The following is a 19,566-nucleotide window of genomic DNA, read 5'->3' as shown; positions in this document are numbered from 1 at the left end:
TGTATCCCACACCTGAGGTCTTGTTCCATTAATTGGACTCCAGATTTACTCCTTCCTGAGCCAAACAGACCAGCTGAAGCCCAGCCATCTCACTGAGGGTGATTGGTTGGTACATAGCAGATGTTTGACTTTCAGTCTTGGGATAAATCATTTCAAGTGCCAGGCATCAGAATCGGTTCATTAAGTACATTTAAACCCCTGAAACATCTTTCGTGGATCCTTTGTTCGATGTGGAAAGAAGGTCTCTTCTTTATTTCATAAACTAAAACTTTGCAGTGTGTCAGTGTGTTATTTTTAAAACTGAGGTAAACTGAAGCTGCTGCTTAATATGTGCACGCTTTATTTGATTTTGCAAATCAGGCTGAGGGCTCCCTCCACATTCTTCAACTGCACCTTTACAATTATTCCACTTTGAAAACAAAAATCAATTCAAAGAATACATTAAAAGCACCAAATTATCATAACATGTAAGCCCATGATGAGTATATGTAAACTTCTGACCACAGCTGTAGATCTCAGTTTATGAGGGAATAAAACAACATTGAAAAATTACGTGAGCTGAGAAACACAACACAAAGGTGGCATGACAGATGATTATTGGTTTGAAGACTTGACTTTCAATGGTGCACACATATCTGTATCTGGTATAACATGCAAAATTATTCAAATATGTTATGCCTCTATGCTGTATTTCATTAAAGACTACTGATAATATTCTGCTGTAATCATTTTTGCATATTTTTTTGTTGGTGTAATCAAACATCATCCATCAAACCCAAGCTTCCTTTTGTCCAATAACAACACGGTCATCTTGTGCTCTCTGCTCTCTCTTCGCTACATCCCAGATCCTTCATCCACCACAGTTTCCTTCCCAGGGCTCTGCTACAGGACAAGAGTATTTCAGCCAGGCTCTATTCACAAATCTCTTGTGAACTGTAACATTTTTTTGCTCTTTTTAATAGCATAATAAATGCAGGATTCAACTTCAAGTAATTACAGCTTACATAGTTTATGTCCTTCTGGGAAGCACCTCCATTATACCGCAGGCTGGAACTCTCCTCCTGTAAATGAGTTGTTATATTCATGAGCTCTCTCTAGCAGAGGTCTCTGTTAATAATAATAATGCTGTATGGGTTAGATTTATGCAAAATAACACAACAAATACCCAAGTGTACAACATGACAGACAGCCCACTTAATCACATTCCACCTCTCTGCTGGCTTTCACGCTGGTTATCTGATACGTGTAGCAAATGCACTAAGTAACAAAGTCAGTGTTAATGGGCTTCGCCGTGTCTTCAGATTCCAGGCCTGGTATGTAGGAACATGGTAATGATACATGTCTCAGTGCCTTGCTTGACTAAGTTACACATTATGCCGGTTGAACAGAGGAGTGCTTCTCGACTCAGGAGTCCAGTTTCTGGGCATTGTCTTTGTTCTTTAGGTTTATTTTCTTGTGGATAGAATCTCAAGTCCATCTGGCCAAATGGGGACATGGCCTACTTTTACCTAAAATATTTCTCTTCACAGTGTCTGCAGTTACTGACATTTATACTTGTTTTGGGGTTTTTTGAGGACTGCAGAGAGGATTGTGGCGTGAAAGATCTGTAGATGACATGCACTCTACATGCAGTTTAAAACAAAACAGTGAAAAGGAAATGCATGAGTAATTAGTACAGAATGTGTCAGCATAAACTCCCTTATCTCAAATGTGCTGGTTATTCAGCTCATTTTCTAACAATAACATTTTAGCACGTGAAGATGTTTCACTCGTTTCATGCTAAGAGTTCCAAAATAGTCTGTTTTGTCTACTGTCAGAGAAGCAGTTGTTAAAATCAAAGTAAACATAAGCTACAAATGTGGGCGTAAAACTGTGGCGCACTTCCCTCCTTACTTACATTTCCTGCGTTCACGTCTATCAGCTCTTCAGCCTCACTGAGCTCGGTGCTGCTGCAGCCTCCAGGGAAACACCTTGATGGTTCCTCCTCTCTTGTTTTTTGCAAAAAGTCAGACGCTGTTGATTTTCTCAACAGTGCTGCCACACAAACAGGTGAGGCAGATACATTAATTTAACACTGAATTTCCTCTAGATGTATATATTCTGTCCTATCATAAAAACATTTCACCTCCGTCACAGATGTAGTTGACCGTGAGCATCACAATCAGCAGCTTTACCGCCATGTCCTCTTGCAGACTGAACTCCTCTGTCATACACTGGAATACTGTGCCCGCTTTCAGGTGCTGCTACTTTGTGTTTGTTACCTGAGAAATACCCACGCCCACCACCATCCCCAGCAGTAATCCCACAGGGACAACAAGAATGTGATGGATTTGCACAGAGCGACAGGGAAGGAAGAACTGTGCAAGGGAGCACATCAGAGCTATACTCAGAAAAGGTTTAAGAGTTATAAAATATTCTCAAACACTTCATAAAAGTTATCCAAAGGAGAAAAAAGTAGTAGCTTTGTTTGCATAGTGACTCAGTCTAACTGACTCTGTATGAAGCTATTGTGGTAGAAGGTCATTAAGTCATAGAGCTTTAAAACCTAATGTTCAAATCTGCAATTCTTCTTGTGTGAAAGGTTAAAAAAGAAAAACAAATTTACTCTGACTGAATCAGTTTCTATTTATTTTAAAGCAGTAATTTTTTTCCTTATTATACTGGATCTGTGCAGAACTCATTTGGAAGCTGCTGTTGTATGAAAATAGGAAATACTCCCAAAACTGGGAATTCTAATTATACAACTTTAACAGCTGTAAATGAATTACACGTCGCATAACAATGCGTCACATTGAGAGAGATCTTTCAGTGCAATGATGACTCCATCTAAAGAAATGAGAGGAACTCAGAGCTGAGCCGCTACTCCTCTACATCGATGGAGCCAGCGGGGGTGGCACGTTCATGAATGCCTCCTTGGCTAGGTGTTCCCTCCATGTCCTAGCGGGAGGGAGGCCTCCCAGGACTCTCGGGCTCAGTCTTTCCCCGGATGAGCTGGAGGTGGTGGGAGGTCTGGGCTTTCCTTCTTAGGCTGCTGCCCCCACGATTAATGGATAGGTGGATGCTGGATATTTGCCACTTGACATGTAACTAGCATGGATTATCAACTCTTTTTCCAGTTTTACCTCTGCTTTCTTGCGGATAGTCACTAGAGGGCGCCACTATTCTTTCTTTAATGAGTTTCAATTAAAACCCGTAATCTTCTATTGTTTGCTGGGATTTCACGATGGGTTTGCTGCTTTAAATACCCGAGTTTACCAGCACTGAAGGTCGAGCCATTATTGTGTTTTCGAGGGAAATGTAGTTTTAAAACCGAAGGAGCTCCTTTTTTGTTCTTTGCTCCTCCTGCTGCCATCCTAAAGGTCAGAGGCAGCGTTTTTACAGGGGGATGCTGAGGCGAATGGGCTGGTCCACTTGCAACGACTTACGGCTGGAGGCAGTAGTAGGACCACGGTGAAGGATACACGGGATTATTTTGTTGCTCAAAAGATTTTTTTTTCCTAAGTAACTTACTCTGAAACTTAATATTAATTGTGCATTGGTGGAAGTATGCGCCTGTAGCGAAATCCCTGCAGCTTTTTTTTTTTCCTTTTCTCTCAGTGATTTCATCCATCACCAGCACTGCGCGCCTTGGTGCGCCTCCCTGACTCACGGTTGTCTCCTTGTTCTCACACCATGTGGATTATTTTGGCGTTTATTTTTGCAGCCGTCCGTCCCGAGGGGAGCTGGGGGTGTCAGCTACCCCATGACTGGAGACCGCAGACGGAAGCGTGCCGTGCCGAGCTGGCGGAGATCATCGTGTTTGCCAAGGTGCTGGCGCTGCACAAGGAGTCGTACAGCGTGTATAACTATCTGCCGTGGCAGCACGACACTGACCTGCTCTTCTCCGCCGAGATTGAGCTCCTGTGCGATCAGGCGTGGGGCAGCATGCTGGAGGTTCCTGCGGGTTCCAGGTTTAATGTCACCGGCCTCGGTTACTTCCCCTGCTTCTCCTACAGCGTCACCAAAGACAACAACTACTACTTCTTTCTAAGGTGAACTCACAGATGAATAAAGTTGGTATGGCATTAATCACGCGTGATAACAGACAGCTGTAGTCTGATTTGATGCCAGTCTCAGTTAAAATACACTCCTAAGACTTTAACACCATGCTCAGTTCCAAGCGCCTGGTTTAATTTGGTAAGAAGACTGTAAAGGGTACATTAGGAATCGGGCCCTCCTGTACAAGATGCTTAGTTCAAATGTTGCATGAAATATAGACAAAAGTAGACAGCGTTTAAGGAATTTATATGTAAACACTCTAATATGCGGTGTGTGTAACACTTGGCTTTGTCCCTGACAGATGATCTACTACAGGTCAAAAAGACGCTTAAATGTGCATTTGACTGCATTACATCAACATCAGAAGATGATTACCTGACTAAGTTGGCTACCTGTCCATCTTTTTCATAGGTCCTCTTTGACACAAGAGACAGTTAAATATTTAAAGAAGGGAAGAACAAAAGGTTTACTTAATAGCCATGTCATTGCTTTATACAGTGAAAAATAATGATCACTAGTAGGTTTAAGTTTTCTTCATCCTCATTAAGTGCAGATGTGATTTATTCTCTATGAATAATGCAAAATCCACGTAACACTCTTTCCAATGAAAACCAGCACCTCATCAGGCCTGTGCTGAGATCTGTCATGGAAACAAAGTATTGTTGACAGATTTAGTGAATTTGCACTCAAAGTTCACTCAAAGGCAGATAACTGGCACCTGTCCCCCATACAGCATATTCTCTTTCAGTCATTATCTGTCTGTGACACCGTCCCAACTTCAGTTAATGTGCCTAATAACCAACCATTTTCCAGATTTAAAAAAAAAAGAAAAGAAAAGAAAAGTATGGAGCAGGTTAATTCCTAAATGTCTGTGTTGGACAGAAACAACACTGTTGCTCAGGAAACGTCTGTTGCTTTCCAGCTAGTGTAATTACAGAGCCAGACATTTCCAAGAGCTTGAAGGTAAACCTACAAATAATTTTTGGAGAGTTATGAGCACACCAGCGGACAATACGACCACCTTTTGTCCTCCATATATGCACCAGTGTGTCACCGGATAAAAGGAGCGTGTGCTGACACGCCTTAAGAGACAGGATATTCAGAGAGGGGCACTAAAAATGCATTCCTCAAGTTTAAAGTTTGTCTGTCCCACATGAGGGTATGTGGCAGAGCCAACAACAATAATGTTTTAATAATGTTTTAGCACATGTTACACCTCATATATGCAGAATTACGTGCACATGTGTGATAGTGTTTTGCTGTGAGTGATGATAGCAAAAAGACTTTCATATGATTTTTTTTACCAGCCTGAGTTAATCACACCTCCAGGGATGGCTTTGCCGTCCCCCTGTTGCGATGGTGAAAACCATCCGGATGTTATCCCTGTAATCAGGGCAGACGACCACTATCGGAAACTTCCTAGAGCAAGTCGCAACAGAGTTGTGTTTAAGTGGAGACCTGAAGATAATTAAAAAGCCATGATTACTCAGTAAAGCAATACAGTGGTCTTTGTTAGTGTTTACCAAAGATATAATGGAGGAAAACCCCCAAATATGTTTACCCACATTTTCCTTTAACTTCAGGGCATCTAGGATTGAAAGACTGCCAGTCTACTGCTTTCAACAGAGATCATTTCAGTTTGTTTTAAAAAAAATAATAGCTCAAGAACCCAAGTAATTACTAGGATGGAAACAGTTATTACACTGTCATAACAACATATCAAATGACAGTGTGTGGCAAGACTCGTAACTTCATGTAAAAAAAATTGCAGATATCAGAACAAAGCCTGAAATTTTCACCTTACAGTTTAACAGGGGGTGATGCAGTCTGGCTGTTCATTGGCTGGCCAGGAGCAGCACTTCCTAAAGTCAAAGGGAGTGTGTGACTAAGCAAGACATAAAGCATTAACAGAAAGATCAAAAAATCCCCTGTGAGCGAACACTTGGCAAAAGTGGGGGAGAAGAACACCCTTTAGTTCCTCTGGAAAGCACAGGCTTGGTGAGTGAGAGGATGCTTATCCGAAGCCATATGCTGTTATGCTGTTATTAGATTCATATTTACATATTTAAACAATCCAACTAAGTTTCCTGGTGATTGCAAACATAGCAAATCAATTTATTTTCCAACCATTCTTTTAGTACCCTAAAAAAAAGAAGAAAAAGGTTTTAGTCTCAGTTTTGTGTGGTGTTTGACACCACAGCAACCAAATATTTAGAGAGTATTAAATCAAATGGTTTAGATGGGAGATGAGATATGGCTTAAACAAATTGTGTTTGCATGTTCTGCTATGCGAGAGGTCGAGGCACCTCCTGTTTCCTGAACCTGAAACAGATCAGTTTAGTTTGAGTGGAGTGCAACATCAAGTCCCAGACACTATAGTATCAAGTCCAAACTGAAAACTTCTCATCACAGTCTCCAGTGGATGTTCATTTCCTGTTGTAAAAGCCCCAAAAGCATAGTCTCTGACTAAAATGGTCTTTCCAATCAATCATGAGTATAAGCTCCCTGGACAGAGCTGAGCATGGAGAAAAATGCAACTGAAGACCTCCCTTGGGACCTTTAAATGAGACAGATTGAATGTTCTGCTTTAGCCATATGTTCGCTGCAAAAACCTTAGCTTATAGTTCATTTTTTTCAGGACTCGTAACTTTTACGTTAAAAATTAGGTAACCTAACACCGAGCCTTGAAGGAGGAGAAAGCGATACTTACTTTTACTCAAAGTAAGGTTTTTGAAGAACGCATGCACGGGCTGCTTTTGCACTCTCGATCATGTATTAAACCAATACTGTGTGAAAAAAAAAGAAAAAGGATTTTCATTTCTTCAGACCTCACAGTTACTGTGATTACATCTCACCTTTGACATCTTCTGTTGAAGCAAAACATCAGCTTTCTTCTCGCTCTTTCAACATACACACAGATACCCACATATACAACACACACCCACACAGCTTCCTATAGGGACAGCCAAACTTTTGATGTCCCTTGAGGGATATGAGATGGAATCCAGATGTATGGAAACCCACTGCTTCAAGACTTCCTGAAGATATGAAACATGCTTTGTAAAAGCCTTTGGCTTGTAATTTGCTGGTTTGAGTCATCCACATAATGCTTGAATTTGCATAAAAATAGAGCAAGATCTGTTAACAATTCTCTAGAGATGTGTTTCTTTTTTTTCCCCAGATAAAGAAATTGTATATATGAAAATCATACAAATACTAAATCCCTAAATTCTCAGACAACAAAAAAGCACTGGGTGAGTGGACTTGTGCAAAATGCTTATAGCGATTTTTGCACAAGTCCATTTATTTGCTTTGAGTGGACTTCTGGTGATAATTAAATGTTATACAATCTATTCTTCTGTCTGCGTGCATCTGTTTGTTTCCACACATTTGAGTTTTATTTTTTTTACTGTAAACCCACATTTCACTCTTACTCATCGCTGTATCAACAGACTCTTTCCCCTTTCTGTCATGCAGGATGGATGAGAATTACAACATCGTCCCCCACGGAGTGAACTTTCAGGACCCCATCTTTACCGACACCGCAGAGAATCACCGCATGTTTGCTAGCCTCTTCCAGTTTTCCAACTGCACGCCTGGAACTCAAGTCCACACCTTTACCCCGGAGTGGGAGGCTCAGGAGGACAGCCGGGTATGCAGATACTCAGACCCACCAACAGAGACTTGATGTTTGACTCTTTTGAAGTCATCTGTTTAATCCAGTTAGTGAAAAGGGGAGCGTTTTTCTTATTTAGCTGCTGCAGGTTCTGGTGGCTTCCCACGTAGTGCTTCAGGCGAAAGAGTATAATATAGGATGTGAAAGCCACAAGCATTGTGGTAAATCTGAAAAGTATTTAGTTTGACATCCTGTTCAAAGGACCTTAATGTGTTCTTACAGCATGGGAAACCAGAAGCACGTTTCTTTAGGTTTGGCTAGATCAGCGGTGCTCAAACTTTTTTCTGGCACGCCTCATTTCAGGGGCTGACAAAGGTTGGTTCCACACATCCCGCAATTTACAGCCTGCATCCAGCAATTTTTAGTAGTTGAAGTTTACTTAAATGAAGGTTAGCGTGATAGCATCAGCAAACGTGCCATTCCTGCAGTGGCTTAAGAACAAGGACAAAAACATACAAAGAATCCTGAATTAAAGTCGCTACATAAAGTAGAACAAACATAATTAAAATATTTTCAAAGTAAGTGACCATTTTCTACAAAATAAAGCTCGTGATTGCAGATCAGTGGTGTAGCAGTGCCACACTCTTACTCTCGTAATGCTTCTAATGATGCACATGAGATTCTAACATGACTTTAACGAACCAGCTCAGTCTCCGCTTCGCACCCCTGCTGTCACTGCTGAAACGATTAAAGCTTGTTTGTGTCTACACGTGCAGCTCCTAAACCTCGACTGAGTCAGTTTTGAAAGGGTTTCCAGCCGCTCGCCGCTCTTTTATCTCCTTTAATGAATTTAAACCTTTGGCATAAGCCCCTCCCCCCCCCGGTTCAGATCAGTTCACTCCTGTCTGGTTTTCATTTGCTGACTACTCATAAAAGAAAGAATCTGCCATGGGTAAAAAAAAAAAGAAAAAGAAAAAAAAAGAAAACATAGTTTTGTGTTTCCATTAATGGAAAACTTTTCTTTCTCTTTTGGTCCGGCTTGTGATTATAATTACAGAGTGACGTCTTCATATCGGTGCCGCTTTCTTATATCACTCTGGTGATTAGATTTCCTCCTAGCAAAATAAAAACAGACTTTGCTTTTATGCTACTCAGCGACCACTGTTTGGACAGTTGACCTGAACTCAAATCAGACTGGATAATATGTCCCGCATTTTATAATCCAGTGTCAACCGGAGTAAATCAAATGGGGTGACGTCATGTTGTGATTTAACACTAAATGTTATTAGTATCATAAACATTATTTTAAGAAGCAGGGATTTTCCCACAGTTTTATGTTTCTCACACTGATGGTGAAATATTAGTGTTAACTGGCCAAAAACAGTCTTGACCCAGTGATAGGACACAGAGCCAACACTAATCACACAATGTAGGAAGACCGCAGCTTCAGGTTGCATACGGTCCAACTGTGCAAAAGTCTCAAGCTGCCTCTCATTTCTTTATATTTTTCTAGGAATATGTGACATAGGGAAGTGATTTATTGAGACATCTGAAAAGATATATATAAATACAATATATACAGCAAAAACTTGAACACGCTTGAAAGTCAATATTTGTTATGAGCACCTTTATTCTTCAACATAGCCTGAACTCTCTCATCAAGCTTTCTTCTCATTTCTTTAAGTAGTCTTCAGGAATAGATCTCCAGGCTTCTTGAAGGACATTAAAGCTCTGTGCCAAGATGATCCTACACTGCTTCAGTAATTAGGTTAAAACAGATTTAGATCAGACACATTAGAAGTCCTGAATATTGTCTGTGCTGGTTGGATGCATTTTAGAGAAACTTTAGAAAAAATGCAGAAAGAAAGAAGAAAAGTGGTTCACAGCAGAGGCAGGCAGGATCTTTGTAACAGTGTTGCATGTTGGTAAATGCAGGATCAAGTATTTTAGGAGCTTGAGCCATTCTGGGGTTTAAACATCAGAATATATTTAATGCACTACTACATGCTCAAGCTACAGTATTGTTTGGCCGGTTTGTGCAGTTGGCGTGAAGGTAAAACGATACGATGCTTTTTTGAGGTGATGTACGTACGTGAAGACAAAAACAGTTGATTTTAGCACACTCCTAGGTGTCTGCCTAGTACCTGTGTGCCAAGTTTGGTTGCTCAGCTCTTTATTGTGTAGGAGGAGTTGGTGTACAAAGAAAAACAACACACACACACACACACACACACACACACACACACACACACACACACACACACATTTTGTCCCTTACATTACATCTAAATAGACATTAAAAACAAACATATAATTAACAATTGTAATTAAATCATCTTAATTTTATCAGTTTTTCACTTGATGGCGATCAAATAGAAAACTTTGCAGAAGCTTGAAGTTTTTTCCCGTCGCTCTTATAAATCCTAACAATGGCAGTTTGACGCTGCGTGTCATACAGGACAGATGTTTATCTAACCGAAAAACCATATCTCCCAAATTCTGATTATACAAATTTGAATTTCATGTCTCTCCAAGCTCATTTTCCAACAGACTTTAACAGTTTAATACAAAGTATGTTGAAGATGAATTACACTTGTGAATCTTTCACACTATCTGCTATCGTCTAATCCATCCACGGCATCGTTCTTGGTTCAGCAGGTTTGCTTTTGGTCCACCTCTAACTGAACGTGTGCACAAAAACAGAGATGTGCCACTTTACACTTTATGCTTCATAAAACATTTCTTTTAGCTCCTAAACTTCATTCCTTGCATTGTAAAGTTTAATATTTCCACAGAATTCCCTCTGGGACATATGGAAGAGCACATGGGTAAAACTCACAGCTAATATAACGAGAAGTAATGTACTAAGCAGCGATGTGGGCAGGCAGCCGGCAGCACATTTTTAACATTTCCTGAAAAACCATGAGTGGTTGTTATCTGATGAAGGAGAATTTACATCAGTGTTTCATGCTGGCTCGTGTGGAAGCATTAGGATCTGCTAAGGAAATCCACACTCAAGCAGACAGGCATGCATTCTGAGGCATCTGGAGCTCGTTTTTTCTCCCAGGAATGGTCCAGCCCTTTGGATGTCTGTCACAGGTTCCATCTCACAGTGGTGTCTCACTGAAATGGGAAAAGTATGTTGTGTAACAATTTTTCCCTAGTTGCTATAGAGCTGCGCCATTGCCCGCAGTATTACATAAAGAGCGGGACTTGTGCTACACGATAATGCTTAAAACAGTTCACTGCCACAGTTACACAGCGAGAAATTCTCTGCTGTTTATACAAATGCTAAAACACTGGAAGACCTATGAGCTGTTGGCACTAAAAACATGCCAAGAATGGTTCTGTCATTAGATTCTGGCTTAAAGAGCAACAGATCTAGTAGGTGTTACATCTTAAATGTATCACAGAGAGATTAGACTTGACTCTAGTATTTAGCGTGAGTCATGGTGGGATAAAGCTCCAACTATGATTTCACTCAAGTTGCAGTGCAGGATGAAAATTTGTGGGAAAGCCTGCAGAATAAGGCTAACACTGACCTTCAATGAGAGGTTAACTATAACTTTTCACATGTTTACCTAGTGTAAGACTTCTGCTTTTTCAGGTAATACAAATGTATTTGGCTCTGTTTTCCTTCTCCTCGCAGTTGCTGTGCTCCACCGTGCAGAAGGCTCTGTTTGAGGAGGAAGAGAGGGTGAGGACCCTCTCCCAGAAAGTGCGTTCCTTGGAGAAAGCCAACGGCCACCTGAGAGAAAAGGTGAAGACCATGAAACGTCTGCTACGCCAGGCTCAGCGAGAAACAACAAAAGAGCAGCAAACCCTCAGCTTCAAACAGATTTACGACTCGAAGAAGCCGCAAAGTCACCCCGATCAGGACACGACCCAGGACCAAAAGAACCAGCCGATTAAAAAGGCCCTCTCCAAAAAGCTAAAAAATTAGAGCTTCTTCCCGTTAACCGACGGTTAAAAGTGAAGTGCTCTCTGGGAAGCATTAGTGGCAGATCAAGCTGAAACAACAGCAAGTGAAATGTTGGGCGAGGTGACAGAAAGATCTAAGAACTCAGAATAAGCACGAAAGCCGCTGTATTCTTCATGTCTTCCACAAGATTCGCCTTATTTCCAAAGACGCATTCATTTTAACCCGCAGAATGATTCCTCTGCTTTGCTCATGCAACAAAGTTAAGTGCCTCACTCTTTAGTTTGTGGTTCAGTTGATCTGTGCCAGTGACATCATTGTTTCTCTGCACGACTGTACTGTCACCTAATCTATCCACAACTTATACCAGTGTGTACCGTTTCAGTTTATTTCAAGTGGCTGCACAAACAACTACTAGAAAGCTCATAGTTCAAAGCTTTTAATGCCCAAACAACAGGGAGATAATGTTCAAACATTGGAAATGAAATATCTAAATCTGATATTTCTTGTTTCTGTGCTGGACACAAGCATTGTATAAATTTTAGAATTTGTTTTATTTCTCGGTTTTGCTGTCAAAATCCTTCAAATCAAACGTTGACTTTTGAGAGGATATGTGACAGTGTGGCATGTAATGTTTTTAATGATCCTACGTTTCCTGCGAGTGCTGAGGTGCAAATAACCTTTTATTAACTCAGAAGTTTGTAAGTGCATGGCATTAGGTTGACTTCAGATGCTCACAATTACTGGCTGTGCAAGCTGGTGAGCTAAAATAAGCATGTGTGGGTAAGTGGTTACAGGCCTGCATATTGATCTAGTTCTCTTTACGAGGAGCAACAAATATACCAAAGAATAAGGTGTGAAAAACATTTTTAAATTCAGTATTTGTTTGTGGGGGGGGGTTTCCCCCAAGAGTGTATTTTTCCAAGTTCACATAAATCTGTGATTTGTACTGAATCAAAGTGTCATTTTTGTATATAACAGGGTGCTGAGCACCCATTAATTCCAGCCAGTGAGCCTGGCATGGTACGGGATTGGCTTTTTCTGTGTCAGAAAAAAAAGGTTGCTTTTGTCATACGTTCTGTATTTGCTTTTGATATTATCTTGCTCTCTCTACAATGTAAACACCTGGCTTGCCTCGCCGATACAATAGCTTTTGTAATAGTGACTGTAGCTTTTTGGAATAAATTAATTTTTACAGAAAGTTGCAGTTGTCAGAGGTTTTTCTTTCATTTGTCATTCAGATCTTTACGCTTCACCATTTTCCTCTTTTCAACACATTGCCAAAAACTGAGTGGGGCTCTGGGGAGGCCAATCCATGACTGATAGAGTTTCCCTGTGGTTTTCTTTCGCTTTTACTTCATTAGCAGTGTATTTGTGATCATTGTCCTGCTGAAAAAATCAAGCTGTTGCAAATCAGATGCCTTACAGATGCTATTGCACGATGGATGAAAATGTGATGGCACTTTCCTGCATTTATAATTCCATCAGTTCTGAATAAAAAAAAACATAACATGGGCGGGTACAAAGACTGAGCTGATAATGAGTGAAAAAGAAAAGAATGTCCAAAGAAAAACACCTACAGGAAACCTGAATTAAATTAAAAATGACATAAAAGCTGGCTGCTTGGAAGGAAAATATAAAGAAATGAGGCTTGACTCACAGCTTTTGCACAGTACTGTAACTTTGCAAAAAGTCAGCGTTGCAGTGTTGGTCTCTGGATCTGTTTCCAGATCTGTCCAATCAGCAGCAGAAGAAAAAGGTTTCATGTAACAGTTTAAGGCAGTCATGCTTCTTTGTCTTCGTTTCCTGACATGGTGCATTCAGAAGTCCAGCCGAGTGTAATGTTCCTAAGTTCTTTTCATCTGCAACACTGATACTTTCTAATAAATGTAGCCAAGCAGCAGAACAAAGCCACTACTGAAAGAGCTGTGTTGCAGAGTGGTAATGATTTCAATTCGTAAGGTTTCCTGCTTTCCGTGTTTTCCAGTCAAAAATGATAAATGCTCTCTGGCATACACAACATATTTAGTGCGATTCGCTGCTAATAAATCAAAAGTTCTCACAGAACCCAAAAGAAACATCAATCCTAAAAATAAATCAACCCTGCGTTGACCCATTGCTCTCAACCTTTTGTCCACCTTGGATCTGGTGAACTTTCACAATGAACATTTATACAAAGCAAAATCATCTTGGCAGATGAAATTTTCAACAAAATTTCCAAGAGAGCTGAACCAAATTTCTTCCACATGCTGCTGTCGCATAAAACGGGGGGAATGGGGCGGGGGGCTTCCCCTCTCTTTGCGTGTCCAGAGGAGAAACGAAAAACGGACACATTTCAAACATGTTTTATGTCAGGAAGGCTTGTGCAGTTCTGCAGTTCTGCAGTAAACCAGACCATGACGCTTTTCTTCTCAAGCATCACGTGGCCTCTTGAGTGAAGAGAGAGAATAGATCCACACTCCTCGTCTTTGCTTTGTTGACTCTTTCTTCTCCCTGTGAAACCATCGCATCCGACAACCTTGCCTGCAGCCAACTGTCAAGATCCCATGGATCTGGGCCAAAGATGATATACACACACCGCTTTCTCAACATAAACCACCGTGCACAACCAAGCTGCAAAACAGATGTCAGGCAATGCGTTTGCACAGCGGTGGTCCACCTCGACAGGACCTGGTTATCTGTGGACACGGCTTGTTTATCTGGCCCCATTTTCCATTTTAAATGCTGTTATTTTTCTCTGGTTTTATTTATTTATTTATTTATTTTGGTATTAATAATTCCAGTATATTATCTGATTGGTTATTGCATCTTATTCTTTGTTGCAGTTCATATTTTCTCAAGCATTTACACTTAGTCTTTCACTCTGTCTGTTACTGCTTCACATAAAGAAGTCCTGCAGAGAACTTTTAACTCTGAGCCTCAGAACCTAACACTGACTTTGTTGTTTCTGTAGATAATTATCTGGGTCAGCCCTTGCATATGCAGTTTTTCCTTTAGAGCAAAGAAACCCAGAGCTTTGTGTTTCAAATTAACTTTATTAAAACAAGGCAAACTGGCTTTTTGTGATTCTGTGAGTGTTGTTATTTCTTGAGGTTCATAGTGCAGTGGTTAGCACTGTTACCTGCAATCCAGTGGAACGCAGGTAAAAGTTCTCTGTAGGTCCTATGGCGTTTTCTACAAAAACATGCGGTGAATGGGGTTGGGTTAACTGGTTAGATGGATGTGAATGATTGTCTGTCACACTGGCGACCTGTCCAGGGTGTACCCTGCCTTTCACCCTTTTGCAGCTGGGATAGGCTCAAGTGTTGACCACATCAACATTTGCAACATCTTTGCACCAGAATAAGGAGCTGTTTGAAGTTAAAAAGTGGCTTTCTGACAGAGAGTGAGAAACAACGCAGTTATTCACTTATTCACAGCAACAATGCTCATATGTTAATCATTTAGAAAGTGCAACCATTGCTTGAAAGATTAGCACGCTAGGTTTATGGGAATACCGCTGATTTTTGTTTTGTTTTTTTTAAAAATACAAAATAATTCAGTTGACTTTTTTTTAACCTGATTTTGCAACTAGATTGGGAGTTTTCTAAGCTTTTAGAAGTTATTCTCAGCCTACAGGGCTGAAAAATGAAGCACACCCTTAAATGTCAAAATCTGCAGTTTTTCAAATGGCCATTTGAGGCTGGCTCAGAAAACACCACAGACTCCTGTGTTAAAATGCCAACCTTTTAAACAGAAATAATTATATTTAAAGTTTATGTTTAAAATTTTCACTTCCTGAGACTCCCTGTGTAGAGGTGGGTGTTTTTTTTTAATAACTCACGAGTTTAAATTGCATTAGTTTTATTAGGACTAAGTTTATGCAAGGTATACCCACCTTGAATGACAGGCGGAAGCCAACATAAATGGCTGTAAGTGCTATGTTTCTAGTCTCATACAGTGTATGGATGCTTCCTGCTTAGACCCCGGTCACACAGGCTTAAAGCCTGATTTGTGGCTATCTGGGAATCTTTGGTTACTGGGGAAAAATGTGACTTCCCCAACTGGTTGGCAAGTTGTTGTCAGAGCTGCTAACATGAAACTGGTCGCACCGAATACCTTGCAAAAGCCTTGATCATCATCTGTAGTTTGCCTACAGGATGCTGAGTCGTCTGCAAACATTCTCCAGATGGTCCAGAAAGTAAAAATACAGCACAAACCGGAAACAGAAAATGTTCACCTTCAAAGTAAAAGCAGCACTTTTTTAAATGTATTGGTTGGAGAAGTAAGGAAAACGTTTACTCTGAAGGCAAATGTTCTTTGCTTCCAGTTTCCTTGACCTTTCACAGGTTTCTCTACAGCTCAGAGAGTACATGGCAAGTGCTTGCCGACAGGTTGACATATTTCATGCAAACTATGGGTCTCAGCATCAATCTGCTAGCAGCCAAAGCAAATTCAAGGAGGGTTTTTTTTTTGGGTACAGCACCTTCTTTGCTCATCCACATCAAAAGGAGCCAGTTGAGGTGGTTCGGGCATCTGACAAGGATGCCTCCTGGGCGCCTCCTGGACGAGTTTTTTCCGGGCATGTCCCACCGGGAGGAGGCCCCAGGGCAGACCCAGGACATGCTGGAGAGACTATATCTCTCGGCTGGCCTGGGAATGCCTTGATGTTCCCCCGGATAAGCTGGAGGAGGTGGCTGGGGAGAGGGAGGTCTGGGCTTCTCTGCTTGGGCTGCTGCCCCCGCAACCTGGCCCCGGATAAGCGGAAGAAAATGTGTGCACAACCAGTTGCACACCAACTGGTTGTGCAATATATATTTTTTCCTTGAAGACTGGAGGTTGCCAGGGAGTCGACGACTGGTCTCTAGGCCTGTGTGACTGTGTGACTAACCAAGTTAGCTAGCATTAGCTAAATATTATAAATGTCAAACATTATAAATATTTGACATAGATTAAAATGATTGAGGCTTCATAACAACAGTCCACAAACCAAGAGGTGATCTTATGGTGGATAAGCCCATTTTTAAGTATGAATGTCAGTACTCTTTTTAAAGACTAGAGTGGTCTAACTGACCGATTGAAATCTACAGTAATACTGTTAGAAAGGCTAAACACTGATACACAGCTCTGTCTGTTAGTCTTTCATCCCCACAAAAATAACATCAACCAGCATGTCTGTGAACATCTCCTTACACTTAACCAGCTGTACTTTTGGCAAAGGAGGAGGCGATTTTTCATTGCTGTCTGTCCATGTGTCCATGTCTGTTTCAATAAGAATGACTGATGCATTTGTTTGCACCTAGAGACGAGCTTAAATCACAATACTACGCTTTTAGCTTTAGCTGTGAGCTTTAAGATCAATCTTGATATACAGGGGAGGTTGAGGGCAATTTGCAGCACAAATATCTTGGCAATCTAAAAATAGTGAGCTTATTATTTTTTCACTTTAATCCTACAATAAAGGCCATAACCCTAGATTAAATTCCTTGGCCCAGTTATGGCACATGAATTGTCTCTGCATCATGTTTGAGTATGTGGATTTTGCTCACTCTGGGAAATAATTTCTCGTGTTTGCATTTACAGACTAAACCACATTTTTTTATTTCGGAAATTGCTTCAGGGGCACAAACAATTTATGTTCTTTGGAGGTATTTTCTTTTCCACCTCTTTGTATTTCTTTCTTTCTTTTTCCTCTTTACCATTTGGCTGAAGGTAAGCTGCTGCTTTAACCTTCACTAATAACTGTTTTTTCCCCCACTTAGCTTCTTCTCCTCTTACCACTTTTACCCCCTTTCTTTCTGCGTGCACTTGTATGTACTGATGCCTTTCTTTGTCCGGATAGCTGACTGGGTCCATAAGGCAAACAGGAGGAATTCAAGTTCATGTGTTTGTTGTTAGTGCTGCCATTCTGTTTTTATATCTAATAGTTGGGGGAGTTTGGTTTAACGTTGCCATATTTTCCACTCCGGATGTTTACAGGTTTTTTTTCTTGGTTTTTTTGTGAGCGATTGTTGAGGATTTGAAGCTGATTCAGTATTGTGATGTGGGTCAACTGTTTTCTTGCTTTGTTTTGTTTTTTCTATACAAGAGTGATGGATGCTTCCACTTGATTGCAGGCATGAGTAATTGTAGGCTGGATGTTACAGCTTTAGAAATCAGTGGATCAGATTTTTTGTAGAGCTTAAAGGGACAGCTTACCCCACAGTGACAAATGTTTAGCTTTGACCTCTGCCATGTAATTATATATATTTTTCCAGTTTGAGGTTAGGTATTTGCCATAGAAGGAGCTTTGTTCCCTGCCACCAAACTATACCCACCAAGCGTGTCACTCTGCAGAAGAAGGCGTCCACCTAGCTGTGATAAGAGGCTCATGCTGGTGACAGGATCCCAAAAAACTGCTCAAAACAAGCTTTGTGGATTTTGAGCAACCATGACATGATTTCCATTGTGTTTAAGAGAGAGCAAACATTTCAAGAGCCTTTCTTTTCTTTTTCCAATACTTGGCAACTCAAACATAGACTTGTTGCAGACCCTATCTTCACTTAATTTCTTAATCCCAGTCATAATGTTTATCCGAACCCAGTTTATACACAGCACAAACAAAACACAGCTGTGAATGCTATTTTTTTGAAAGCAATTTTAAAAAAAATATTGGCACGAGTCATTGAGCGTGTCAGAGCAGATGTAATATTAGTGCCATCAACAGCACTGCTTGCACCTTCTGCACAAACTTATCCTGTAAAATAAGCTGAAACATATCATCAGAACTTAAAGTGGTCACCGTGAAAAAGCTTTTAAGACCTGCAGTCTGTGAATGCACAAGCAGTCATTTTCTTTTTCTTTCTTTCTTTCTTTCTTTCTTTCTTTCTTTCTTTCAGAACGATTACAATTTCAACTAGAAAGTGCATTTTCTGAAGAAACTGCAGTGTGAATGCTTGAATCTGAATGTATGCACTGAAATGAATTAATTGCTGAATTTTAAGTCAAAAATGTTGAATGAAATGAAAAATACAGAAATTTGCACCTGAAAACAAAAGTGCTGAACTGCTAAAAGCTGACTGCTAAAAGAAGAAGAAGTTGGAAAATAGCTGAAAATGTTTTAAATGTAAATTAGAAAAACCTAAGTAATGAGAAAAGAAAATTTAGAGTCAGAAAACATCTGAATGAATATTAAAAGTTCATATTCTTTGAATCACTGAATGACTAGAATGTGATCCCTCCACTTCGATCCACACAGTTTAAAAAGTTTAAATCTCTGAGCTTTGAAAGACACGGTGTTGGAAAGAGAACAACGATGGCTTCGTTTTGAGGGTAAAATGATTGCTGTAGACCAAACACTGTGGACACAGCAGCAGTTGAAAGAGAAGTGTTTAAGATGATTCTTGGCACAGTGAGGGACAGAGCTCGTTAGGCAGGCAGGTGTGAGCCTGGTTGCTATAGTGACTGCACCCAATGGCTCCATACACACGCACACAGACATGCACCTCACTTTTGCTGCTTAAAATGAACAGAAAAGTCAGGCCCAAACAAATCCTTCCCAAATGAAAAGTATAGGTCGTATTGACAAAATTCTTTCACCGTGAACGACAGCAATGTCTAGTCTACTGAATTCTCAGTTTTCATGCCTGTGGATTTTATTATATGGACGTGGTGACAGTGGAAAGACACCATGCTCTTCTGATTTTCAAACGAACCTTCTGAGCCATTTTAACATTAGAGTCTATGGTGGAGTTGGAGGGAGGACGCTGTGCATTGGTGACATTTATGAAAGAACCATAACACCTAGTACAATAGTAAACACATTGGATGAAAGAGGACAGCGATGGCTACGTTTTGAGGGTAAAATCATACCTGTAGACCAAACACCGTGGACACAGCAGCAGTTTTAAAAAATATTTTAAGATTAATTTTTTTGCTCCTCTCACTCTAGCAGTTCAGCTGTCTCACTCTAGCCCCAACATTCCGTCCCATACACACCCATTATAAACTCTGAAACGGCTGAAAAACATCATGA

General features: G+C 40.5%; 1 protein-coding gene across 1 annotated transcript; it reads left to right on the top strand.

Annotated features, from left to right (window-relative positions):
- Positions 1–2,917: 2,917 nt before the first annotated feature.
- Positions 2,918–12,768, top strand: ccdc3b (coiled-coil domain containing 3b). The gene is made up of 3 exons (XM_031747843.2): positions 2,918–4,031; positions 7,516–7,690; positions 11,304–12,768. Exons 1-3 carry the CDS (start codon positions 3,673–3,675, stop codon positions 11,595–11,597), a joined length of 828 nt encoding a protein of 275 aa, XP_031603703.1. The 5' UTR covers positions 2,918–3,672; the 3' UTR covers positions 11,598–12,768.
- The last annotated feature ends 6,798 nt before the right edge of the window (positions 12,769–19,566 follow it).

The sequence above is a fragment of the Oreochromis aureus genome, linkage group 5, assembly GCF_013358895.1.
Source record: "Oreochromis aureus strain Israel breed Guangdong linkage group 5, ZZ_aureus, whole genome shotgun sequence".
NCBI classification, from domain to species: domain Eukaryota; kingdom Metazoa; phylum Chordata; class Actinopteri; order Cichliformes; family Cichlidae; genus Oreochromis; species Oreochromis aureus.
This window is presented reverse-complemented; position numbering and strand designations above follow the sequence as displayed.